Below are 27272 nucleotides of genomic sequence, written 5' to 3' on the forward strand. Positions count from 1 at the left end.
CAATTTTGTAAACAATTTTTTTATTCAATTAACTCTATGGGGAAATTTCCATGTGGAGAAATCACCATTATGGTTTAACTTGCAAAATTTTAAAAAACAAATGTATTGGTTACCTAGGGATTGACGGGTGACAAGGTATACCCTTCAAGTTCGTCCTCTTTTGTGATGATTTTCGTTTCTTTCTTTTTTTCTCTTATCCGACTGTCACTAAAATTTATTGTCTTTCATGTCCTTTTTTTCAAAATTATTCATCCAGCTTTTAATTTTTGCAGCTGTGAGTTGGTAAATAAAGATGGTTTCAAAAAATAACAGCTGTTTATTTAATTTGCTCATAAACAAGAGTAACCAGGCACATCACTGTACACCTTTTAATCATAGAAATTTTTAGGTATTTAAAAATTAAGATAAGTTTCTACAGTATGTAATTTAATTGATAATTTTTTTCAAACTTCGTGCAACATTTGCCTATATTACTAACCGAACTGCATTTACCTATTCATTATTATTTCTTTTACTTCTTCTTCATAAAGGAAGAGTGAGGGAGTTTATGAATATGACCTCATAGGGACATCTTATCTCTCAATTTCTGATGAAACTGGTTCATTAGCTTTCGGAAGTAAGAGCTAGCGAGTGATTCAAAAATGGGTTCGAAGTCATGGAGAAAAATAAATTTGTTGAGGAAGATATAAGAATGGTTCTTAAATGATACCTGTGCCTATTTTTTTCACCGTAATTTAAAAATCTAAATAATGAGGTAATATTGTCTATTTTTATTTGAAGAAGAAAAAAAGAGAGAGAAAGTGAAGTTTTGTAAAAATTCCGAATTGTCTGACAAAATTTACAGAGTAGTGAAAATCCGAATAGTGAATGCCACCTCCCGTGACATCCCGACTGATCTGCTTACTCTCTCAATTGCAAATCTGAACAAATGCTTAGAGCAACATAAAAAGGAAAGATTTCCTTATTGGTACCTGTGCCAAAAAGCCGCTAAATTCTGGTAGGACTTAAGAAATCACAAAAGGGAACCAACTCGAAGGGTATAGCTTGTAGCCACACCAGGCTAACCACTACTTTTCTTAAAAAATTTTGCAAGCACAAAGACTTTTTTGCACCTTGGTGATGGTGGTTTGTAAAAACAGGTATTAGTATGGGAATATTCCTTCAAAAAAAATACGCAAAGATTTTTTCTGGTATTACAAAAAATGACTGATAGTAAGTTATAATGATAAGACAACTAACTTAAGTTTTTGTTTTTATCAAGATAAGTATGTTTAAGCTTTTGATGATAGCTGATACAACTGGTGTCTCAAAATAACGGGAGTTAGTATACTAAGCTTTGTAACTAAAATGTTGAAACTAAAATAAAATACAGTACAGAACACGTTATCCGGAAATCAGAAAACCAAAAAACCGGAACGAAATTCGATTAGTTTTCCCGCCATTTTTAAAAAATTTTTTTCTCATAAGATTTTAGGATTTTTCGTTCTGTTTTGAAAGATGTTACCTTACCATCATTTTGGAAATAATCATTAGTGTATTACTTCATCGTTTTTTCTTCTTTTTAAGATTATTTTTAAATATTTTTTTTTAGTTGGGTTTAACTATAAAAAAAACGGCATTTTGTAGCGATTCAGAAAACCGGAAAAATCAGTTATCCGGAATATTGATGGTCCCGATCGTTCCGGATAATCGGTTCCCTACTGTAGCTTCCTATTGCTCAAAGTGCAGGCAATTATTGAATGCATAACAAGTTGTTCATTGAACTTGATCTGTACTATTCCATAGTAATTGTAGAAAACAATTCTCTCTTTTCTTTTAATATTTAAATTATGAAAATTTTTTCAGGAATAAAAACTATGCAACTAAATGACCAGAAAGCTGGTATGCAAGGTTTGGATAAGGAAATGATTAATAAGATTATATATGAAGCATCGAAGGGAACACCCTATTTTACTTTTCAAGAAAAAAGACAAAAATCAATTGATTCTAAGGTGACTGAAATGAATTTAACTTTGGAAAGAGCCACTGCTCAAGAAAGAAAGACTTCGCTTCAAAAGGTGATTTTTTTGTCACATTTTCGACCATCATACAATGTTACATTTTCTGTTTTTAGTTTAGAAATATTGTTTCTTATTTCCCTGCGTAATATAAGTAAAAAAATCAAATTTTCTTTTTTTTTAAAAAAAAAAGAATTTATTAAAATTTAAAGTAAGTTTAAAATGTTAAAGTAAATAGTTTACAAATTTAAATTAAGTGCTTGAAATAAATGTATTTCATAATATTTTGTTATGCTATTTGTTGAATTTTATTTTAAAACCCAATTTAGTTAAATTTCATAAATTTTAAATATTTTTTTGTGGTTATTTTGGATTTCTTCCAAAAGAATGTCTAATCTTGCCTAGATTGTAAGAGTATTGTATTATTTCTTATTTTCCTTATGTCATGTGAAATTATAAAAATTGCTTTGAAAGGGTTGAAAAAATCTAAAATTATTAGTAAGTCAGGAGTATGAAGAAGAAATATTTTTTAAAGTAGTATAATGTTGCGTGATATTCCATGAGATATGATTTCTAGATTTGATAATTTTTTGCAATGTTATATTAAGAAGTGGTTCCGGATTTACAAAAATGTCCCAATTATATTTGTATTTGGCAATTTTTTTTTTAAAATCATCTTAAATTATACCAAACCCAGCTCTGTTGCAATGGTGAGTCCAAACATTTTTGTGTAAGGTCTTGTTTTGGAAAAATTATGAAATATCCTACTCAAAATTGTGTGAATTTCTGAAAAATGAGGTCCTGTTTTTGTAAAGAACTAGTAATCTGTGTAGATTATTTCGGAAAAGTCCTATTTGGGCAAATGTTTGAAAAATCTAGTCATTATTTTTGAATCTAAAATTGTCATAGAATCAAATTCTTTCTGCCACTGTTAATTCATTAATATCGAAAATAAGATTTCTGTGAAACAACGCAAGAATCATAGCCTCAGAGGAGTTTTTTTAAAATTATGAATTAAAAATGTTATCAGCTCTTCTTTTTAAACCAAATATACTGGGAAGAGGCTATTTTTAAGGTAACTTATTTTGTGAAAGAGCTAGTTTTTTTTAAAGTTTTTTTTTATAAAATTTTGGGTGATGATTCTGTTTACTAGCAAATATTGTGAAGGATCCATTTACAGACTCAAATTTTTCCTAAAACTTCCCCTGTAGTGTAAAAAGTATCATGAAAAATATATCTATTATTCGAAAAAAAAAAAACTGTTTTAAAATTCAAGCTGATTAAACCATTTATTAAATTGCTTAGTGTACTCATTTCAGATGACCAAACTTGCCTCAATGTTTGAAATTGAGAGAGACCTCTCACATTCTATTGTTCATATTGACATGGATGCATTCTATGCTGCTGTTGAAATGGAAGACGATCCATCTCTAAGAGAAAAACCTATGGCAGTTGGTACTTCCTCTATGTTGGTAAAAAATTTGTCTCCTCATTTACTATTATTATCTAACTTTTTTATACTTATTTGAAAGCGTTCGAAGCATTTAAATTCTAAACTTATTGATCTTATTTTAGCGAATACTCCAATCAAGTTTTCATTACATGAAAATTTTTGTCACAAATTAAGACCATGCTTAACGCTAGAAAACTGGGTCATTTACCATGGCAACCAAAAATGAGTTTATTCATGAATTTATTCAAGCTTATTGAGTCTAGCAATTTTCACTATTTTGTATTTTTAAAATTTTTATATTGTTACAATATTATTCAATTGTAGTTGATACACAACATGTTTTTATGTTTGATATTTTATAGTTGTTATTGCAATCGGAGTTACTTTCTTCTTTTCGGAAAAACTTTATAATTACCACAAGGCATTTTGTAACAACTTTTAGAAATCATTATAATGTACTTTGAAAAAATACCAAAATTATAACATTAAAATTTCAAAGTATCGAAATCAAGGTGTCAAGAGAGAAAAATCTTTTAGCAAATAAATTTTTATTAAAAAAAAATTTTCTTAACCAAAGCATATATTCTAAGGATTTTTGAATAAATTAGAGATATAATTAATTTAGAAACAGTGGAAAAAAATAATTCTATTAAAGAAGAATTCAAATCGATTTTTATATTGAAAATATACTTATCTTTTGAGACAAATCGATGCTCCTCTTATTACAGAGTGAAAATTTAGTAATATCCTTAGTGTAAAAAGTCACATTTTATAAAATTTACTTCAATGCAGCCAAAAAAGTAAGTTTTTTTTCCTTGCTGGTCTTTTCTGGAAAAAAACTTTTTAAGTTTGACTTTTTTGAAATAAATTTGCTTTTACATTTCAATTTGTTTTACTTTTCCTACTTTTATTTTACAGTCTACATCAAATTACCTGGCAAGAAAATTTGGAGTTCGGGCTGCTATGCCAGGCTTTATTGCTAAAAAACTTTGCCCTAAGCTCATCATTGTACCATGCAACTTTGAAAAGTACCGAAAAGTGAGCAAAATGGTCAGAAATGTAATTAAAAACTATGACCCAGACTATAGCTCTTCTGGTTTAGATGAATTTTACCTGGATTTAACTGAATATATTAAACTTGAGCATAAAAGGCAACAACATAAGAACTTTTGCATCACAAATAGTCAGTGCAGCTCTGTCTCTAAAGAAGAAGATAATGGTGATGAAGAAACTGATTCGTATAAAGAATGCTTGACTTGTTCTCAGTCGATGAATGTTCAAGAACGAGACCAGCAATCTTACGATATTGTGAATGAGATAAGGAGGAAAATTCAAGAAGCTACAAATTTAACTGCTAGTGCTGGTAGGACTCTTTAATAAGAATAATTTTTCAACTTGATATTATTTATTCATCCTAATAACTTTGAAGTGTGTTTATTATTGATATTAGGAATATAAAATCTGAATAAATTGAAAAAGTCTAAAAATGCAAAAGTCAACTCTTTATGGTTATGTGTTGTACTTCGTTGTTTCATGAAATGTGTTATCTCAATGCTCACATAAAGACGTTAAATGTAAATGATGTTAAGTTCATCATTTACTTTTGATTTTTGCACATTTGCTTTGTTTTTGCAAGCCTATTGTGTTCATAAAAAATATGTAATGCATATTATTTCACAGGAATTGCCCCTAACACAATGCTTGCAAAAGTATGTTCGGATCAGAATAAACCAAACGGGCAGTATCAAATACCATCTACACTTGAAGCTGTGCAAAGTTTTATATCTACATTACCAGTCAAAAAGGTATGTCTTTATATCTTTATAAAAAATTAAGTTATAGTTTTAGAATAAATATTATTTTTATTGAATTATAATTTTAGATGTGATGCCATATGAAAAATCAGTAGTTTGTTGCTATTCCTGGCAAGTACTTTTAACATTAGTTTAGTAAAAAAAAAAAAAGTTCAAATGCAACTAATTTTTCAAATCTGATTGGTAAAAATATACGTGGGTTCAATGGATGTAATGAGAATACCACTGTGGCCAAGCATTAATAAGAATTATGTATAACTAATAATTAAACTAGTCATTGTAAATAATAGCTAATTTATCAGTTTGACCCCTCTTTCAAATGTTAATATACACTCATGAAACATTTATAATAAGTCCATCTCATCCTCATCTAAAGTATAAATTGGGAAAATTTTCGGAAATAAATACTTTCGGATTTAATACTATTTTTTATGTTTAAGAGGAAAGTCTTATGAATATTTGCTATCATCTCAAAAAGTATTTTCTCCTGAGTATTTTGAGCTTTGAATCTTTATGAAGATGACATCATAGTAAATATAAGCTTTATAAAGATGACATCATAGTGAATGGGGAATAAATTTTCCCCATTTTCTGCGTCATGAATTTTTCTAAATATTTATTTATAAGAACACTTACTTTTACCTGTCAGCTGGTTTGTGGATGGTTTATGATATTACAGTCTATAGCTTAAAATTGGGAAAGAACTTTGGGATGGGAATTGAACTTTGATTTGTATGTGCATAGATATCAGGATACATCATAATATTCTATAATGTAACTAGATGCTATATGCAAATAACAATGAGTTTTTACTGATATTGATGCATATGACTTTTAATTTCTCTTGTTTTTTAGATTTTATTTGTATTTTCTATCCACCAATATTATTTTTTAGAATTGCTCATTTGGATAATTGAGGAAAATTCAGGCAATTTTTTTTTCCAGATACTATATTTATAAATATAAACCCTTGTAACGTAAAAAATATCTGGTAATTGTCTAAACTTTTTTTTCAAATATTTCTCATTCTGATGTAAAATAAATGGCTGTGGATTATTCATGTGTATTTCAAAGCTAAAAAATTGCAAATATTTTTATTAAAAATTTTCTTGCCATCTACTTTTGTTTTAAACAATATTTTTAATAGGTTTCCGGCATTGGACCAGTTCAAGGACAAATTTTGAATGCTTTAGGTATTTTTACCTGCGTTGATTTGTGGACTAATCGTGACATTGTAGGCTTATTATTTTCTCCCTCTACAATTGATTTTTATATAAGAGTTGCTATTGGTCTTGGGAGCACCACTGTGAAAAGGTAATCACAATTAGGTAAAATTTGTATGAATGATGTACATGTCCTTAGACTAATTAAAAAATCCAGCTCTTTGTAAGCTGCCAAAATCATTTGTTAGGTTTATTGCAGTGAGCTTTGGACGTGCTTTGCAAAGTGAAGTTCTCAGTCTGCAAAAAGCTGGATTTTCATATTAGCCTAAGGCATAAACATAAACGAGTGACATTTTTTTTACATCTCTTTGTTTCTCTCTTTCATTCTGTGGTTTGATATTGTGTAAGGTGCATTGTATTTATATTCATTGTAAATAGAATAAGTGTCTCAAGGTTTCACGATTTTCCTACTCTCCACACTTCCCCTCTCCATTACCAAGATATCTGCACTAATCTTACTTTTTCCTCACTTCAGTGTGAGTTTCATGCTTAAATGAACTGCTGTAAAGAAGGAGCGAGATTTTACCCTTCTTAGTAACAGAAAGGGGGGAAATGTAGAGGGTGGGAAAATCATGTAACCTTGAAACTCCCATTGTATTTACAAAGAGTAGAGAAAATTATTGTATTGCTGTTTTTGTGATGTTACTTGTGCTTTCATGATGTTATTTCCACTTTATATATCAAAAAAATAATCCTTTCTTTTTTTTTTCTTCCTTATAACCTAGCTCAGTTTTCATCTGTTTGAAAATTTAAGACAAATCTATAATAATAAAATGGCGAGTTTATCTGTGTGTGTCCCTTGAATAACTCCATGTTGTCCTGTCTTATTCCATGTTGTTCTGTTCATAAGTCCTTTTAAACATACCAAATGTGTCTCTAACACATGTTGCTGCTGCAGCATTCTGGAAAAAATATTGTGCATCTCTTGCAGTAGTATTGATTGCACATATATAATATGGGTGGAAATATACTTTATATAAATTGATTTTGAAATTTTTTTACTGTCTTTTTATATTTTGTACAATTTGAAATCTACTTCCAGCAATGCTGCATAGCTTTTACAAACTTGTGTTCTTATGAGATTTTTAATTATTTTTGTATGTTTGCCTTATTGCTCCCTCTTAAAACACCCTGCATGTTAAATAATGGCAGATGCTCTCACTGACTTGAACTATGTTTCTTATTTTAGTGATTATGTAAGGAAGAGTATTGGGACAGAGCATACATTTAGAGAGATGAGTCATCGTGACGAATTACTTGAAAAATGCCAAGAAATATGTGAAGAAGTGGTTGAAGATATGGTTCATCGTAATATGTTGGTATTGTAAAACTTGATTATATTTTACTTGCTTTTATTTTTTCCCCTTTTAAAAAGTTGAAAGAATATTTTTTAATGCACAATTTCTGATAAATTATTAAATTTTACTAATCTTAATTTTACCCTTGAAAGTGATAGTAGTTTTTCTTGTTTATGGTGCATTCCGTATTATTTTACTTGTTGTGAATGTTTTTTTTTTTAAAAAATATTGGAATAATGCAGTAGAATACATTTAATTTTTTTTTGTTGTATTTTTCATAGCGAAAAAATTTTAATATTTCACAATGCTATTGAAATATCCTGTGTGTAACACAAATTGCATAACCAGTCATCATTACTGGCATTCGATGTGATATGATGATATTGTAATAAAACCTTTTGTTTCTACAGAAAAGTTTTTATGATCCCAGAGCTCTTGAGAGGAAAGTTGCAAATACTATGCAAGTTGGTCTAATATGTTTTGAAAGAAGTAGAGACCCACAAAATATGATTTTAATTGTTTTTAATTTACCACCATGGACCTTTTGACAGCTTTTAAGTTATATTTGCATGGCCAGTTTTATAAATTGTGCGACCTGTAATCATGGTTTCCTCTAATATAATGATAGAGTAATCAAAGCTGATTTTAGCTGAACAAATTCTATGTTGCCAGAGTTCAAACTCATAAGAGAATAGTTGAAAATACTATGCAAGATATTTTGAAAGAAATCAATATCAAGGAACTATGATTTAAGTTGTCTTCAATTTAATACCATGCACATTTGGACCGCTTTAAAGTTATATTTCTGTGAGAATATTAAGTTATGTATAAATGTAATGACTGTCCTTAACTCTGTAAATGATGTTTTTTTGCCTAGCTGTACATTATAGAAACTCAGTGGTAGTTGCAAGAGACCAATTAGCAGGTGGGTTGTGTTCATTATAGTATCAGGTTCAGCTATTAAGATTAATAAGCTCATATTAGAAACTTAGGTTGCACGGACATGTGCTACAAGAGACTGGTTTATGAGATTCCCTGCATTTACAAATTGATACTTACAGTTACAAAAGCTGTTTAAAAAATTTAAATTGTATGCACTTAAACTATACATGCTTTAAAAGTTATAGTTTTTATGAAGCAATAAGAAATACTTGATAGATGTTTAACAAATTTTTATTTTAAACCCTTTCTAAGGCCGTGGTAAGTATATTTACCACCACTATAACTTTGGTATGCCATTCGTTATTAACTTCAGCTTTGATGAAGTGATATTGAATAAAAGTGGTTACAATATGCCTGTTTTTAGGGAATGTAAAATAAGTCATAACATATAATTCCTTTTTCAGTTTGGAGTATTTATAAAATTTATTTTATAAATGTAAAGAAATCAAGACGTTAAGTTTCTTACTTTTTTATAACACCTGTTGGGTAGTAGTAAACATACTTACTACAAAAAATGTTGTTAAAATTCAAATTAAATTTTATCAGCTAATATAAATGAGTTTTTTCATCTAAATTGAAAAAGCATTTTAATGTAACCTTACTAGAAATAAATAGTAACTTACTAGAAATTACATTTCAGTTATCACATTAGACAGATTCTTGATTACTTATGGTTTAATTATCACATGATTTGATTTTTCCCCCAATTACTAGTTTCTGAGAGCTTATCTGTGTTTCACACTCTTTTGTGTGGGTATGTTCTTAAAATAAATGTAGGTTCTATAACAATATGATAGTTTTAGTAACTATTTACTCTTTTTTCCCCTTTAAGTGTTGCATCAGTCATAGTTTCTTGTTCAGGTCTAATTTTTGCTTCTGAATGGCTGAATAAAAAACAATTGATATATTGTGATTCATATGGTGGTATGTGATTCATATGGTGTGATTCATATGGTCTATCATAGATGGAGTGATATACATAATAATTTGTTTCATTGTGTTAAAAATTGCTAAACGCATTATATGAACTACCTCTAACTTATTATTTGTATGCAAGATTATATTTACTATTGCACTGGGTGTCAATTCGAGTTTAGGTATTGAATAAAGTTTTGCTTTTTTTTATTTTAATAAGTATCTTTTTTTATCTAGGGAAAAGTCATAGTTTTGAAGTATAAAACGACTAATTTTGTTTCCCACACAAGGAATCATTCGCTCTCTTTTTACACTTCTGATAAGGATATTATAATGAAAGCTGCCAAAAAGCTACTTGATGCAGAAATTGCTTCAGTTGCACCTAAACCATTACAGTTAAGACTCATGGGTACAGTATCAATTTTTTTAATTTTTTTTTTATCATAGATCTAGTTGGAAGCTCTCTATAAAATAATGCAAATTTTTAAAACCATTTTTATCTTAGATTTAATTTAATATGCAATACGACTATTGTCATTAATCGTTAAATTGAAGTACCGAAACCTGCTATGTAAATACTTTCCTTAAATAATATTCTATGCTTGGTTAAAATGCTAGAAAAAGTTTTTTTATAATCCAGTCTTAAGGTAAAAAGTTTTACTGATTAATTAACAGTTAAAAATTAAAGAATCTAAATTAATCCTCATTTTACTTGGTAAGAATGAAAAAAAGTTTCTCCGTTATCTCACGCTAAAAAGAAGTATATACAAGATATATTTTTTTAACCAAAAAAAAAATTATGTAGTTTTCATCTATAACTGTTGAATGTCACTTAAAGCTTCTGACAAGCATTTATTTTTGCTTCATAAAGAATTTACAAATCATTTGTTCTAAAAAAAGTAGATTAATACATCTATGCATAAACTTTCAGTTTCTTTTAATTTTCTTATAAAGAAAATACTTCTTTGATTATCATTTCTGAATATTTCTGGTCATTTACGTAAAAAATACATTTTTTATTTATGAAGCACAATAAATTTTTTAATTCTTGGTTTTCATTAAAAAATATCTTGAATTTAAATTTAAAAAAATACACATTTTAAGGTTTAAAAGAACTGCTGTTTATTAATAGATGGTTTTAGTATTTTTCATAGTTTCTTAATTTAGCTTACACTTTTTAAAAGTGATAGAGATATTTTGCATCTCTTTCTACCTGATTGATTCATATTACACAAGAATTAATTAATTATTTGCTAGTTAAGGAGTAAGTAATTTGAGCCAGTGTTCTATTGAAGTAAAAATAGAGAACCAGTCAGAAAAGAATGCAAAATCTTTCTAATGATAGCATATTTCTGAATTAAAACTCCTTTTTTTTACCAAGTGCTAATTTCTATAACCCTTTCTGTAAACAATATTTTTGTTTACAATAATTAAGAAATAATTTTAACCTACAAATACTGAAGCATAAAAATGATTGACATCAAAATTATAACATTCAAAGTTTCTTACTTTAGCTTAATAGAGAGATTTTGCATATCTTTGCATATCTTATCTTATTTTGCATATCTTATTGATCCATATTGAACTAGAATGAAGTAATTATACGCTAATTATAGCTCAGGTTAATAGAACTGATGATCTAATAGTCAGAGGATGTTAAAGAAGTTAACAGGGTTAAAAAGGCTACAAAATTTCTCTAATTATAACATGTTTCCAAAATAAAATTTTTTAAGAGCTTACTCTATGACATTCTTGTTAAACAATATATTTTACTTAAAATAAATAAGAAATAATTTATTGTAAATACTATACTAATGCTGAAAAATGATACTAAAAAGTATTTTAAAATTAATATTTTTAAATGTTTGTCTTTTAAATTTATAAACGCAACTACAGATCGTTTTTATAGTTTCTAGTGTATTCTAAACAGTAAAATGTTTGTAAAGACTGAAAATGAATCATTTTCAGGCAATGTTAAATTTATAGATGTAATTACATTTTATCCAATTTTTATACTTTTTAAACCCTTTTTGTACTTATAAATGTTTTCTTACTGGTAATCTCATTTTTTTCTTTTTTTTGAAAATTTATGTGTCTATTTTAATTTCAATTAAAACTTAAATTGTTTGTTTGTAGGCATAAGAATAGCTAATTTGATATTTGAAGGTGAGTTACCAAGTACTGAAAAACATTTAGTGAAAATAAAAGAATTTTTGAAGCCTTGTTGTTCAACTAGTGCTGATACTGAAATAGACTCTGAAATCACAGAAACTGAATCCCTTGGGAATTCTTCAATTTTTGTGAACAATAAATTGAACCCTCCTGTTGAATTAAACAGTGAGCAACAAAAAACACACTCTGACGATTCTATAAATAACAACTGCCCTAGTCCTCCAATAGAGAAAGCAGTGGACTTAAGTCCTCAAAAAGCTACATACACATGTCCTATTTGCAATTTGAATCAAAATGTTAAAGATTTAACTGAATTGAATACACACATAGATAACTGTTTGAACAAAGTTGAAATCAGAAAGATTCTTGCTGAGGAACAAGTTTCTGACAGAAAAAGGTAAACAAGCTTAGCACTATTATTATTTCATAAAAGTGTATTTTATTTTATAATTTCTATATACAGGGTGCAGCAAAAACAGAAATTTTTTAACATAGCTTTATTAAAAATGAATAATTAACAACAAATAACAATAAGAGTATATTAATTAATAAATTTAATCGGTTTTTAAAGTGACTGCCTTTTGCAGCGATGTGGAGGCAAAAAAGCTTATTGGAATTTTCAGCAATGGGCCGCAAGTATTCTACCCTTAATCTATCCATTCCCGCCAAAGTAACTGTTTTAGAGAATCCAAGAACTTTTTTATTTAATGATTGTGAACTGAGCAAATGAATGATTTCACACCATCGTTTTCCATGCTTAAGCGAGTTTAAAATAGCAAATCTTTGGCTTGCATAACTCATCATCAACAAACATCATAACTAACATCAACTAAGATATATATTGTAAAATATTTTATAATTAAATTGGTAAACAAAAAGAAAGGAATGCAAATTAAAAAGAAATTAGTCACCTTCTATTTTATAATGGAATTTTGTTCAAATTTTTTTTTCTGAACCCTGTAAAATCTTCTGTAATTTTCAAATTACAGAAGATTTTTTAGTGGATTAATAATAGAATTATTATAAAAAATTTTTGGTGTGAGAAAAATTTTAGCACATAATTTTATTTTATAACAATTTTGATTGTGTTTATCTTAAAATTGAAGTATTGTGCATGTGAGTTTTATTAAAATCTTTAAGGTATAAAATATGTTATATCTCAAGTTTTACTGAAATTTTTTATGTATAAATTATGTTATATCTCATGTTTAAAATGTTAGTATTTCAAAGATCATATTTCAAGTTAGTATTTTAACTTTTATTGAAATCTTTAAGCTTTAAAATATGTTATTTCTTAAGTTTAAAATTTCAGTTGAATCAATGACTTAAATAATAAAATTCTTAATAATATGAATATTACATAGCTGCCAACCCTTCCGCATTTTGCAGAAGCTTTCTGCATTTTTCTTATTTTAGCTATTTTTTTCCGCTTTTATGCGCAGAAGAGAAGATCTTCCGCATTTTACCCGGCTGCCTGATAGCTAGTATTTTCTTTAAGTCAGACATCGCTACTCTTCTTGTAACAGCCTTAGGCAGGGCCGTAACTAAGTTTTTAGTCAAGAATTAATAAATTAATATTGTACCATCAAGTAACTGGTCAAAAGTTTTTTTAAAAAATATTTCCTTTTTTGTTTTAAAAAAAGGTGAGCATTGCATTTTTATGCTCATATTAAGTGGATTTATAAATAAATAATTAATTAAAATCCGCTTCTTTTATAAATTTATTGGTAATTCGTATGCAGTTTAGGCATTTCTTCTGCATTTTTTTGTCTATCTTCTGCATTTTTGTAACTAGAGGTTGGAAGCTATGATATTCAAATAATAAGGTAAGCTAAACAGTTTACTCTATTATTTAAAAAAAAAATTATAAACATTTATAAATTTAAATAATTTTCAATCAGAAATTTTAAGTTAAAAAAAATTGTGAAATAGTGGGGTATTCTTTACCTTGAAAAATGTGAGGAGCTTAAAAAAATCTAACACACTCCTTACTAATTTGTTTTTAACTGAAAATTGTATTAAAATTTTATTTCTCCTTTCTGCCACGCTTATAATAAAAGAATGTCTTATAGAAAGGTTTCTTTTTAATTTAATTTCAGACTAAGTTCTCTCTTTTTCAGTTATCCTTGTAATATACCACGTACTAGTTTCATATTTTTTTAACTTTAGATATTTGCTTCAAAATTGATCTTTTAAAGTTCTATTAAATAAAAATAGTTACCTTCAATACTTCAGCTTATATATCAGTATTTTATCCTTTTTTTATAGTTTCTTTACCATGCTACTTATATAAGAGGCCGTTTAAATATTGTGTAAGTGCCTAATGGGGGCAGGGTTTTTGTAATTTGTTTATTTTTGCTGACAAGGGTATAAGCTAGGCTTGCATAAGATATTAATATCCCTTATTTTCAAAATTCTTTTTAAAAGCAAAATTGAACATGTTGGTTGAAATGTGCTACATTGGATGGAAAGGCTTTCTAGGTGAACTTGCATCTTATCCTGAATCCAAAGCACCATTAAGTTCTTTAGCACTATTTCACAATTATGGTTTTCAACTTACATGCTTCTTCGTGCACATTCTTCATTATTGTACAGTGAATGTCTACTGGTCTCAGTTCTATGGCAACCTAAAAGATAACCACACATTAACCATGTTTGGACGCATTTGGTTAAAATATTGCTCATAATTCCTTACACATACTTAGGAAATAAATGAATGCCACTTTAATATCGCATGCTTAAATATCTGAGCAAGCACATTATATTGTGCCAATGAGTTTTTAAATCTGAGAACAGATCGTAAATGCATGTTTACGAAAATGAACATGACTCAAAATACTTGTTTACGAAAATGTATACACCCTGAATTGCATTGTCTATCTTCATAAACACGCATTTTGAATTGTGTTCATTTTTGAAAACACGCATTTGAAACTATATTCAGATTTATAAACTCACCGAAGATTGGCAACTTATTAATTTGTGTATATACCCTTCCGCATCGCCCTCAAATAGAAACTTTTTGATTGTGCCCTGTAATTTCCAATGTTATCTGGTAATTTTATTTTCCTCAAATCTATATTTTCAGCTTTTTTCTTATTCCAGTATTTTTATGTATTTAACTGCTTTTTACAGAATAAAATTTTAAAATTCCATATTTTTTTTACCTGTAATCAATCTTATTACAAATTAAAACACTATAATAACACATAATTGTTTTAGTATAATTTATTAATTTGTAATATGGTTATTTAGTATCTTAAAATTTAACTGCATATCTGTGTTTTAAAATGACTAATTCTGAAATCTAATAAACTTATCTTACAATGTAATCCTATGGTAATTCATTTTTTACAGTTTTCATTTTAATTCTTATTTTGTTTAAAAAGAATAACTTTCCTTATTTTACTGAATTTAAAATATTTTAAATGTTTTTTGGATGTTTCACGGATGTTTTTTTTTTTTTTTTTTTGGCACAGAGCTAATTTTCAATAAGATAATAAATAATTCAATAAGATGTATTTAACTATTTTTTCAAGGTTAAAAATAACTTTATTATTGTGGTTAATTAAACTAAAATTATAAGTTAACTAATTTGAAAACCTTCTGGAAATATGTCAAATTGATCTTTTCTTCTTGATTGTTACTCAAAGTAATTTGCTCTAATCTAAATTAAATTAAGAAAGAGTTTCATAGCTTGATATTAATAAGTTTTTTATGTATTTCTTTTTATTTTTGTAAGCTGCACGTTATCATTGATTAAAATTTTTTTTATCATTTGTTATAGGAAGTTGCAGCACAATGATAAACACTGCAAGAAACCAAAAACTTCTCAAAAAACTTCAAGAAGAATAGATGAATATTTTCATTAAAATATTAAACTAAAAAATGTATTTTTCTATACTTCCAAAAAAAAAATAAATCTGAATGTATTAAAAGTTTTTATCACACATTAAAAACTGAACTTATCAATTTACAAAAGAAGACTAAGACAAAAAATTTTGTAAGGAAACCGTTTCTTATAGCCAAAACAAAAAAGTTCTTTAAAATTTTGGCACTTAATATAATGGTATTAATATATAAGCGTAATAATGGTTGTATAATTGCTTTTTACCAGTATGTGCATTTAAACTTTTAGTCTGTTTAAATCCAAATTCAATGAGTTTCTTTGATGAGTATTTAGAATAGTTATCGAGTTTGTAGTTTTCTCATTAAAAAAATTGCACAGATAGGAGTAAAAAAATGAATTTTGGCTAAAATCAAAATGATTTAAATGTGAAAATTAAATATTTATTTTATTATCATTATAAAAAATTGAAACTGGTGCATATATGGACCACTATGTTGTGTAGCATTAATCAAACATTCTATTACTTTCAGAGTGATATCCTAAGCTTTAAATCAGATATTTATTTTTTTTTCAATTATGAGAAACCTATCAACCTTTTGTGTTGGAGCTTGTCTTATTCAGTGCAATAACCATTTAACTGCTCTGGGAAAATTTAATGTTCTTTTATAAAGTCACTACACAAAACCTTAATAGAAATTGTAAAAACCATAATAAATTGTAAATCTCAATTTGAACTTAATGATCGATGACATTTGGCTAGAGGAAATAAATGAGTCCACAAGGTTTTACAGAAAAATGACACATCCAGTATAAGCCACTTTCAGAAGATTTGATTGGTTAAATTTACCAAATTGCAGCGATGTTGATTTTAGCAATTTATCTACTGTTCCAACATGATTTTTTATGGGGTTCTAATAAGGGGATTCTACAAGCCAATTAAAATATGTGAAAGTGTTCATAAAACGATTCACATATTTTTACATAATATTTGACTTCTTGAAAAATAGAAGAATCCACCAATTTTCATTGAGAAGATGCTGAATGAATGACAACTTGTGATCATTCAAAACGTTAAAAAAAAACATGTCGGTTCATGTTAGTTGTCAGCATTCCCAATTCATAATACATAAAAGTTTCCCAAAATTACTCAGGTTGAAATATGAAAACTAATGCTTAAATTTTTAATTGTTTTAGATTCATACAATGTGTTATGTAACAGTAATTGATATGTGAATTAAATAACAACTTTCAAAAAGTTGTATATGTATTCATATTTGATTATGACCCTTTATAATGCATGTGTTTGTGTAAAGTAAGATTTTAGAAAATTTTTATTAAACAGATTAGTCATGGCTTTTAAAAAAAAACTCCTTCGACCTGCAATGCAGTTTTTCCCCTCCTAAGGCAAAGTTAGAGACGTTTTAAAATTTAAAGCTACTATTTTAACTTTCCTTAAAGATTCTTCTGTAATTTTATATTTTAAACAAACTTGTTTAATCTTATCATATGTTATTCTTGTCTTAGTAAATATTCAACTATATCAGAAGCGCTCCATGTATAAAAGGACATCAATCACTGGCATTCAAACTGTCTTTTCCAGTTTAAAAGATATCTAGGTTTGTCTAAAAAATAAAATTAAGTTAATTTTAAAGAAATTTAAATAAAAAATATTTTGTATTTTTTCAAAAGGTAAATTTTGAAAAAATAAATCGTGTGTCGTAAAAACTACATTAAAATAGTAAAGTGCCTAAACCTGAACATGTTAAATCAGCAAGCTATTTCCAAATTCAGTTTTTAGCAATTGACAGAAACTTGTTTACTGAAAGCGTTAATAATAAATTGTTAATTTTTATGAATAAATTAAAATGTATTAATTTTCCTTTTTGATGTTTTCTAAACACTTCTCTTCATTTCAAATAATCCAAACAAATTGAAAGACATTAATACTTTTTACTAGACCATTTGATTTTTATACATCGCTTTTGTATTGCCTAAAATTTTGCACATTTTTCTCAAAATTAGTTGTTAGCAAAAGTATATAATTTTCGTTAGGTGAACTTTAAAATATGTTTATATATATATTATAAAAACTTATATAAAATACTTGTCTTCTATCAGTTTTTTTTTTCTTCAAAGATTGCTTTTTAGAATAAATAGGTTGTCAATTGCCCAATAAAACTCAGAATAGAAAATGAGAAAAATATATTTTAGAAAGCAATTTTAAGTATAAGAGTGAAAAATAGGAAAATAAATATAATTTCTTTTTACCTTTAAAAAAAATTATCTACTCCTTGACTCTTACATAAAAATTTATTTTTCCCTTATTCCATCCTTTATTTATTTATTTTTTGCAATTTATTGTCTCAGCAAATGTATTTGTATTTATCAAAAATATGTATTTTGTATTTAAAAAATTACATATTTTTTTTTAACTGTTCATTTAATGTAATATTTCTTTCCGCATAAAATGATCAACAAACAATATATTTTATTCTAATTATATTATATTTTAATTACATTGTATTTAAATTTACATTGTATTTAATTACATTGTATCCAAATCACTTGAAAATTCTTTCCTTTATCTACTAAATAAAATTAAAAAAATTTCTGATGGCGAACATCACAAATGATTTTTTTATGTTAAAATGTTTTTAATAAATATCTTATATAACTATGTAGATAAAATGCTTGGTAATATGTTAAGCTATATTTCAAATCGTTCAGGAGAGCCTTTTTGTAAGCAGTAAGATGTCTTTAAGTATTGCCGTGTTACATAGTGAAAGTTCCATAAACTTGAAAAGTCCTTAACAGGAAACAATATTAAGGAACAGTTTGATGCTAAACTGTCACCTTTGGAAAACAGTATATCATCTTAAAGCCTTCAGTATTCATATCTTTCTGTATTTGATTTTATTGCAACCTTTTTCTCTTTGAGTTTTGTGAATACCGAGTGGAATTGTATATAAATGTATAAAGATATATTTCTATTTTAAAATGTTTTTAATTGTCTAAAAATAAAATTTATTTTTACGTTGTATTTATTAGTCCATTTTTATTAAAATAAAGTCATTTATAATGAAAATAAAAGAACTTACTTTAATGGTTAGTTGTAAAAAAAATTGTTTTAAGTTAAGAAAGACACATGTAAGAACGTATACATCGCATGTATACGTTCTTACATGTGTCTGTCAAGAAATAAATTATTGTGCAAAGTATGATAAACAATTTTTCCTTGTTTTGCCACTTTTGTTTAAATCTATTCGTAAAATATATTTTTACTTAATATTTTGTAATTGCTATTAACCCTGTGCGGAGCAGCAAATTTTGGTTGAAAATTTTAGTGGCAACTGCAACCCTAGAGAGTATATTCTTATTGAAGAGGCATGCTTCCTCTCGTTGTTGCTTAAAAAATAGTGCAAAGATTGTTAGAAATTTGTGAACATTTAGAAGCAAATAGTTGTACATTTATAGTGGTTTATATCATTTTTGAATCAAAAGTAGCCAGACTGGCAACAAAGTGCCAGAAAGGGTCAAAATGATTATACTGGTTATCAATCACAAAAACTCTCTTGCCACCAAATTTGGGCATTCACGGTCACTGTGGTAAATGATGATAAGTCTTTTTGAATAGGGATCGGGGTTAGTCATTTCACTTTAGTGTGTGTCCGAAGAATCATGCCATTTCTTTAATTCTCTCCCTTATAGAAATGATTTTACACATATTCCCATAGCTGCAGACAATCTAATACTTTCAGTCCACAGGTGTTCTCATGATAGCTGGATAATAAATAACATTTATTATGTATATCTTTACAAACTTTCAAGTCAGCACATGAGATATTCATAAGAATAACAGGCAATCATTTGTAATTAAAAATTAAGTTCCTATATCTGATAGAGTAGGAGATTAATGACATGTAGGCAATAGTCGGAACTGATACTGTTAGCAGGTTAAGAAGCTTAAAAGTTTTTAAAACTGGTTTAACCCCGATGCCCGAGTGTGCTATAAGAAAGCTTAAACCTGCTAATCGAAACAAGGTATAACTTGCTGCAAGTAACATGTCTCTGAGGATTGGGTTTAGACTTTGTAATCAGTATGAACGCGTCGAAATATAGTAAGCAATTTAGCTAAAAGTGAATTTAAACATAAACTTACTCACAAATATTACTTATGAATACGTAAAAATTGGAATTCATGATTTCTCTGTATGTTTGTCTACTAAAAAATTAACTCGTTTATGCCCAGCCACAATAAGTGGTCTCTACTTATGGAGAGTCCCACAGTGGTCTGATTGTAAGACACGGTTTCCAGTTGATCATCCAGGAATCACTGGCAATGGTCAGTGAGTGGGTGGTTGGCCATTTCAATCACAGCCTGCGAAAGTACCAAATGCTAAACTGTTCTACTGTAAAGTGCCCGACTTCGCGTGCAGATTGTCGGGTTACTAAAGCGGATGAGCCATCCTCTCTGCAGAGGATCAAAATTGGGATTGTATGTCTTCAGATTGTCATCAGTCATGCTTACCAGATTATCGCCAATAGAACGTTGGGCAGTTCTAGTGCGATGTAAAAAAACTACTACTACTCAGTGATCTCCAGATATTCTATGGTAAGTGAGCAAATACTAAGTTTTGTTATCTCCGAGCGATCTCGACGTTTGTCAAACGCTCTGTAGCGTCGAGGTAGCGGTTTTTAAATTTTACCATATTTCTGTAATATCTCTTCTCTAACTTGTACTATCTTCAAATTGACATGTAAAAATGAATTTAAAGGGTTTGTAAGTCGTATTTGTTATGATATCTACTTCTTCAGCACTACAGCCTGTCATAGGCCCATGCTGTCTTCACGAGCCTTCCTCTTTCTCTGTCTGGAGCACCAGATTACCATCGATTGACTCCCAGATTCCAAAGATCTCTCTCAACAGAATCAATCCACTTGGCGAAGGCTTTTTTCCTTTCCGTGAACCTCAATTTTTGAAAAAATCACAAATTTAGTTGAGTTTGATTCATTTTGTAATGATAACCCAAATCTGCATATATATTGTGTAACAATAAGTAAACAATACTTCACAACTTTTCGCCTATGTTTGCTTTTTGAACCGTAGAAAGAACCCAGAGTGCAAAAGGTTAATATTTTATTCTAGATAGAAACATCGCGTTTTTAAAAAGTATTTCCGAATAATGAATCACTACTTTTTGAAGAAAAAAAAGAAACGCTTTTTTAACAGGGCGCTATGCATAAATTCTTAAAAATTACTGATAAACAGTGCAAAACTGTAAAAAGAAACCTGAATAATAAAAATAAGTTATGGTAAATTTATTGTTTTAAATACAGTTAGCAATTTTTTATTTTAACTACTACATACCTGATGGCTATCACGAATTTTTATCTTTAAAAAGGTTACATAACTTACATTTCAATATATTTAAATTAATTTGATATAAAATGTTTTTTACTAAACTCATAAAAAAAATTTAATAAATCTATAAAAGTCCGGTAATTAAATTTTTGAAATTCTAAGTATTATTGAAATTAAAAAAAATTTCTATCTTTATTCACCTACTATAAAAGAAAACTCTGGCCAGAAAATTTGAAAGTTTGCATCTATCACTAATGCTTCAGATAAAATCTTTTTAACCCTTGTTCGGCACAGCAAATCTCAGTTGAAAATTGAAGCAAAAACTACTGTGACCGTAGATAGGATTCTGATTGAAGAGCTATATTTGAGAGTTCTATCTATGTTGTTAAAAAAAAAAATTATTTATCTAAGAAGCAAATAGTTTTACATTTCTAGTGGTATAGAACATTTCCTAGTGGTTCAATGCTGTAAAGAGTTTAAGGCCAAGGTTCCTATCAACATTTTTAAAAAAGGTAAGACTGGTAACTCAATTATATCTTACCTAGAAAAAAAGACATTCTTATTTTCGATAGTATATTAATATTTTAAATATCAGAACTGAAATTATGCTACTGCGATATTTTAAAACCCGAGTGTTAGGCAACATTCGAAAACATCGGGTTCCGTCACCCATAAATAGTCTACCCCTTTTTTTAAAGGTACTTTTTACAAGATTGCTTTTTCGTAATATTATTCTGAAATGAGTTAAGTTGATAATTACGATGAAATCCTCTTATGACTAACTTTTGTTTTAATAATTATTTGAAAAAAATAATTCAATCGAGATTATTTTAAATAACCGTTTTGAGGTTTAAAATTAAGAAATTTACACTCATTAAAGCCAACATTGAAAAATATCAAACTTGTCTAAGCATTAATGGTCTACCACTTATTCCATGCATGTACTTTTTACATCATTGCAAAGTGTTGCATTTTTACAACAGTATTTCGGAATGGGTGGAATTATGCTACTGCGAAAATTGAAGATACTAGAAAATATCGAATTCGATTAAGCATACATATCCTACCACTTAGAGGTACTTTTTACATCACTACAGAAGTACTAAGCGTTGTTTTTTTGTGAAAACAGTATCCCAGTATGGGTTAAGGCAGTGCTTCCCAAAATGTGGTACGCGTACCCCCAGGTGTACGGGAACAGTTTAGCGGGGGTACGCGTTCTTATGCGAAATATCTTGCAACATATGAAAATTTCAAAAATATGTTTATTAAAAAACAAAACCAGCTATGAAAATTTACGATAACGTATTTTTCTATTGGCTATTCTTTGCAGAGTTAACAGTTAATAATCAGTGGTGTCAACAGCCAGTTGTGATTTTTAACTTTTGTGCACTTTTTATAGTAAAAAATACATTCATTTTTTTTATTAGTGGTACACAGCGTTACAAAAAATTTAGAAAGGGTACACAAAATTCATAAGTTTGGGAAACACTGGGTAAAGGCAATATTATGTTCGCTGCGATAAAATCATTTTATTACCATCTCTTGTTTTATTAATGTTTTTTAAAAATCTGACTCATAAACTATTTTAAGCAATCGATTTCAGATCTAAATATACATAATTTGCAATTTTCATTTGTTGTTAAAAAATGTGGAAGAAGAAGAAGCCATGGAAAACTTTCGTTAAATACATAATTAGATAATAAAATACTTATTGGGTTTCTCTCGGAAAAGAAACTTTTATGCATCATAAGTAACCATATTTGCTTGTTTACTTCGCAGCTGATTACATCCAAGATGGTTGCTACCTGCAGAATCTACAAAAAAAGTTGCCCCAATGGAAAAGTAAATTCTATTCTAATTATTATCTATTCTAATTTGATATTCTAATAACTTTAATTTTGTGGAAAAATTTCAAGAGCAACTAAACGTGTTGAAAATTAGAATTTCGTTATATTTTGCAGGTCATTTTTAATCTAAATGTGTATGCAGTTGGACCTCGGTTTAACGAACGGATTCCGACCGACAAATCCGTTCGTTATATCAAATATCAATTTTTATAAAGGTATATTGGTATTATGGTATAAAAATATCAATGCAAAATACTCTTAGATAATGAAAAGAAGTGATTATTGTTTACTACGAGCTTAAAAATTATAAGTTGTACGTTAGGAAATCAACTTTAAAATGATCTTAATTCTTTAACGCTACTTGCTTTGAAAACTTAATACATGCATATAATTACATACTTGGATTAGGGTGTGAAATATTCAAAATTTCAAGTGCGAAAAATAGTTTTAGTTTCATGTGAGAATTTTTTTTCCAGATTTTTGTACGTTTAATCAAAGCTAAAAATTCGCTAAAGGAGAGCATTTTAACACCCTTTTTGACGGACAGAAAAAAATTCGTTAAATCGAGGTTCGACTGTATATATATACATAAAGTGTTAGTGCGTTTATTTTGAAATGAAGAACATGTTCTCTTCTTTTAGCCATTATTTTTATTAAAAAATAATGATTTCCGATCCTGATGATTTAATCGTAATAATGATTATGTGATGAATAATGATTTAATCGTAGATCCTGAAACTGAGAATCGTTTTTCTTTTTACCTCCATTCATAATGAACTTCTAGCATTGTTGTCTAGCGTCCTTTTTCATCATCATGAAATTCTAGCATTGCGGTCTTGTTTGAAATGCAAGTGAAGTAGAAAAGGGGCACATTGCCACCCTATACATAAGTGAAGTTTTTACTTTTTTTCTGTATCTTGGAGAGGGATGCATCACTACAGATTTTGGCTGCTGTTCGTCGTATTCTGATAACATATCAAATTGGAAAATATCATTGTTGGGCCTTCTAAAAGAAGTTAGAATTTAATTTAGCAATATGTTGGTAAATATAATCAATTTTTAATGGGCGATGTATGTCTATGTTGCAAGCAGAGCCTCTGCTATATTGCATCAAGCGTTCAATAGGTCACAGGTCAACATGTTTGGATATTTATAACAGGATTGCTAATCTTTAAAGGGAAGAAAAATACTGGTAGAAAGAAAACGACACTTTTATCCATTTTTAGGAAAGGTAAATTATCCAAAACAATCACGACTTATTATTATTATTTTTTAATAACATATTCAGATATTTTTTAACTGACAATAAATAGTGGTAATCAAGTATAATTAACTTCTCTTAAAACAAAAATAAAAATTAGAGATTTTTACAATGAGTACTTTACGTATATCGAAAATTAACAGCCATGTAAAATATTTTGATTTATATAAATATCGTGATTCATCTCAATTATTTTAATGAATAAATTACTAGCCATTATTTTAATCAATTAACAGCCATGTAAAATATTTTGATTGATATAAATATCGTGATTCATCTTTTTTATTTTAATGAAAGAATTACTAGGGCTACCACTTTTAATCTATTTAAAAAAATGTCCTGTGCTTTTAATCGCACCAAAAATAAAGTTTTACTTATTTAATATTCCCTTGAAGTCAAAATGTTTTGTCTTTTCATACTGTGCATTTTTTCTTTCTTTATATAGGTTACATTATATCTATCCAAAAGGGAATACGTTGATCACATAACTTTTGTAGATCCAATAGGTAAGAAAATATGTTTACGACTAATTTTAATTTCAGGTAAAGTAGTTACAAAAGTGTGATTTGGGGATTTGTTTGTCAAGTAGACTATAAACGCTGACTTGCGAGAGAAAAAAATGTAAACGGTTTATGTATAAATACGGATTATTAATCGAAACTGTACACAAAAAACAACCAGATTGGCTTCGAAACTTAAAAGTCTGTTCTAAAATTACTTTTTGTTAATAGAATCCATTATTACTTTAAATATTGTAGAAGTTTATATTTTCAAAGTGAGAAAAAAATGGTTAATAAGTTATTATTAAAAACAGAAGGGCAATGAATAAAATAGAACCTTGTAAATAAAAATCACAAATATATTACAACGATTAATTTCGTTGTTACAAGTTTCGTAGCTATTATGTTGTTACTTTGTTACAATTCTTTGCAAGTCTGTTGTTACAAGTTTCGATGCTTCTCTGGGGTATGATATCCAGAACACTATAAAATACAGAAAATCCTTACAAATGAGCGGATAAGATTAACGAAATACATAACTTCATACACTGAGGAGACAAAAGTCGCGAGATACCTTTTAATATCGTGTCCTCCAGCTCAACGATATGATAGGCTTCACAAAAATCTAAGCCTGCTGAATAAAAAAATGTTGTAAGACACAAAAAAAAAGAAAAAAAATTAAGAGCTTCGGTAGCACAAAATAACAATTAATGGCATTCAATCTGTTAAGATTGAGAAAGATCAACATTCGAGATCCCAACATAATTCAATGAATTTTTTTATTATTATAATTAATACGAATTTAATTTATTATCGTCGTTGAACAACCAACCCAAATTTGAGTTTACGACTACTAATGTTCAATTCCGTAGCCTCGTAATTTTGAACCCAACCCAGAAGACAAGGGAACTACTAGATCAGTACCCCCAAAGGTATTGATTTATTATACGAACCTGAAAGTCTTAGTGACCCTGACAGATTTAACGTGAACCAGTCACCATTTAACGCACAGGAATTTTTCAGCCGGCTGGATTCGAACTCCCGTTCTTACGAACACGAAACCAACACTCTACCAACCAGACTATCCCGGTCCAATTATTACATAATATAACAAATTCACTATCACTTTATATCTTAATTTGAAGAAAACAGACAGTATTTACGAACTCAAATATTCATGGGAACACTTATGATAAACTAGCCGCCAGCTGGTCTACCTATAACAACTCACCGCTTCGCGGCTCCACGTTCTTTCATACTGCTTTCGGCAGCATTGCTCTAAATCCTCAGCATAATTATTTTAAATTTCAAATTTAAGAATAAGTCTTTTTCGAATTGGCCAGCTGTGGCCAGATGCTTTGCCCAACCAAACTCAAGGATCCACAGAGTCGCTAATTGCCCCGAATTATCCCGATCGTTTAAAAATATTGAAATAAAGCATTTCCAGCTTTTCTGCTTGATTCATAAAAAATAGATGATCTGAATTTGACTTCCATCTTGGTAAAAGCTTGATTACTGTCAATTAGACTAATTACCCTCAATTACCGCGATAATCACAAAACATTGAAATGAATCTATTGAATGGTCAGAATTAGAGAAATTTCTATCTTGGTACGGAAGTGCTATTTAATATTAGTGTCAATAAGGTAAAATATGATCTCGATAATAACAAAATATCGAAATAAAACTTTTTAGTTTGTTTACTTATAACATAAAGGACACACGGTCCTAATTTATGACTTCAATCGTGGTAAAGACGTGCCATCAAGCATTTCTGTAGATTTAGCTTACTACCCCGATAACTATAACCCTTACAAAAGAGGTTTTTGAGGTTTATAAGATGTTTCAAGGCGTCATGGTTGATTTGAGGTTTATTCAAAGTTAATTAAACGAAGAAAAAAAAAACCTTAGAAGATCAACCTTCCAAGGTGTATTATCAAAGTGTATGAAGTTGTTTTATTCACACTCGAGGTTGATGGAAATCTACTTTAGAGCAATCAGCTTAGGGAGGCTGTTTTTTAGATGCACGGATTATTTTTTCTACACTTCAAGCAAATATGTATATTTGAGCAGTGAATAATTTCGCCCCATCTAAGCTAAAATTATTTGAGTTATATACGAGATTGATTTTGTGAGGTGTAAATGAGGTTGAAATGAAGGTTTATAAATGAGGTTATTTTTGGTGCAAAACTTAAGCTCATTTTCCACCTCGGGTGTATTTTTTTACAACCGTCAAGCTCAAAAACAGAGTATTTTTTTGTAAAGGAAAATATCAAAATGAAAACTTTTTTTTTAATTTTTCTATACATATATTGCATAAAGAACAGATGTCCTCAATTACGGGTCTCTAACTTCGTGGAAAGTGGGAGAATTAGTGATAAGTGAATGAATGAGGCGTATATATAGAGAGAGAGCCATGACATTATGACCACCCTCCATCTATAACAATGGGCTTGACCAGGTTTTCATGGTTTCTCGTCCAGGAACAATGTTTTCATGGGGTACATTAGGACCCATAATCCTCATAGAACAATCCCTGACGTCTGTAAGCTACTTGAACATAGTTGCAGACCAGGTTCACCCATTCATGGCAACAGTTTTTCCTGCGGGGGATGGTGTTTACCAACAGGATAATGCA

General features: G+C 28.5%; 2 protein-coding genes across 3 annotated transcripts in view; both read left to right on the top strand.

The window, feature by feature from the left end:
• LOC107439479 (DNA polymerase kappa) overlaps window positions 1-15736 on the top strand; it is a 16117-nt gene extending 381 nt beyond the window's left edge. The window contains exons 2-10 of one of the 2 annotated variants that reach the window (XM_016052107.3): window positions 1846-2057; window positions 3317-3469; window positions 4369-4813; window positions 5131-5255; window positions 6412-6578; window positions 7677-7806; window positions 9880-10051; window positions 11779-12211; window positions 15602-15736. In XM_016052107.3, the coding sequence (XP_015907593.1) occupies window positions 1846-2057; window positions 3317-3469; window positions 4369-4813; window positions 5131-5255; window positions 6412-6578; window positions 7677-7806; window positions 9880-10051; window positions 11779-12211; window positions 15602-15686 (1922 nt within the window). In that variant the 3' untranslated portion in view covers window positions 15687-15736. The remainder of the gene's footprint in view (window positions 1-1845; window positions 2058-3316; window positions 3470-4368; window positions 4814-5130; window positions 5256-6411; window positions 6579-7676; window positions 7807-9879; window positions 10052-11778; window positions 12212-15601) is intronic. The other variant, XM_043052373.2, reaches the window with a different exon arrangement.
• A 5777-nt stretch (window positions 15737-21513) lies between these two features.
• LOC107439478 (arrestin 1) overlaps window positions 21514-27272 on the top strand; it is a 24532-nt gene continuing 18773 nt past the window's right edge. Inside the window, exons 1-3 of the mRNA XM_043052374.2 lie at window positions 21514-21538; window positions 22806-22868; window positions 24580-24640. Coding sequence (XP_042908308.1) covers window positions 22821-22868; window positions 24580-24640 — 109 coding nt within the window. The 5' untranslated portion in view covers window positions 21514-21538; window positions 22806-22820. The remainder of the gene's footprint in view (window positions 21539-22805; window positions 22869-24579; window positions 24641-27272) is intronic.

This window comes from Parasteatoda tepidariorum, chromosome 10 (assembly GCF_043381705.1).
Source record: "Parasteatoda tepidariorum isolate YZ-2023 chromosome 10, CAS_Ptep_4.0, whole genome shotgun sequence".
NCBI lineage: Eukaryota > Metazoa > Arthropoda > Arachnida > Araneae > Theridiidae > Parasteatoda > Parasteatoda tepidariorum.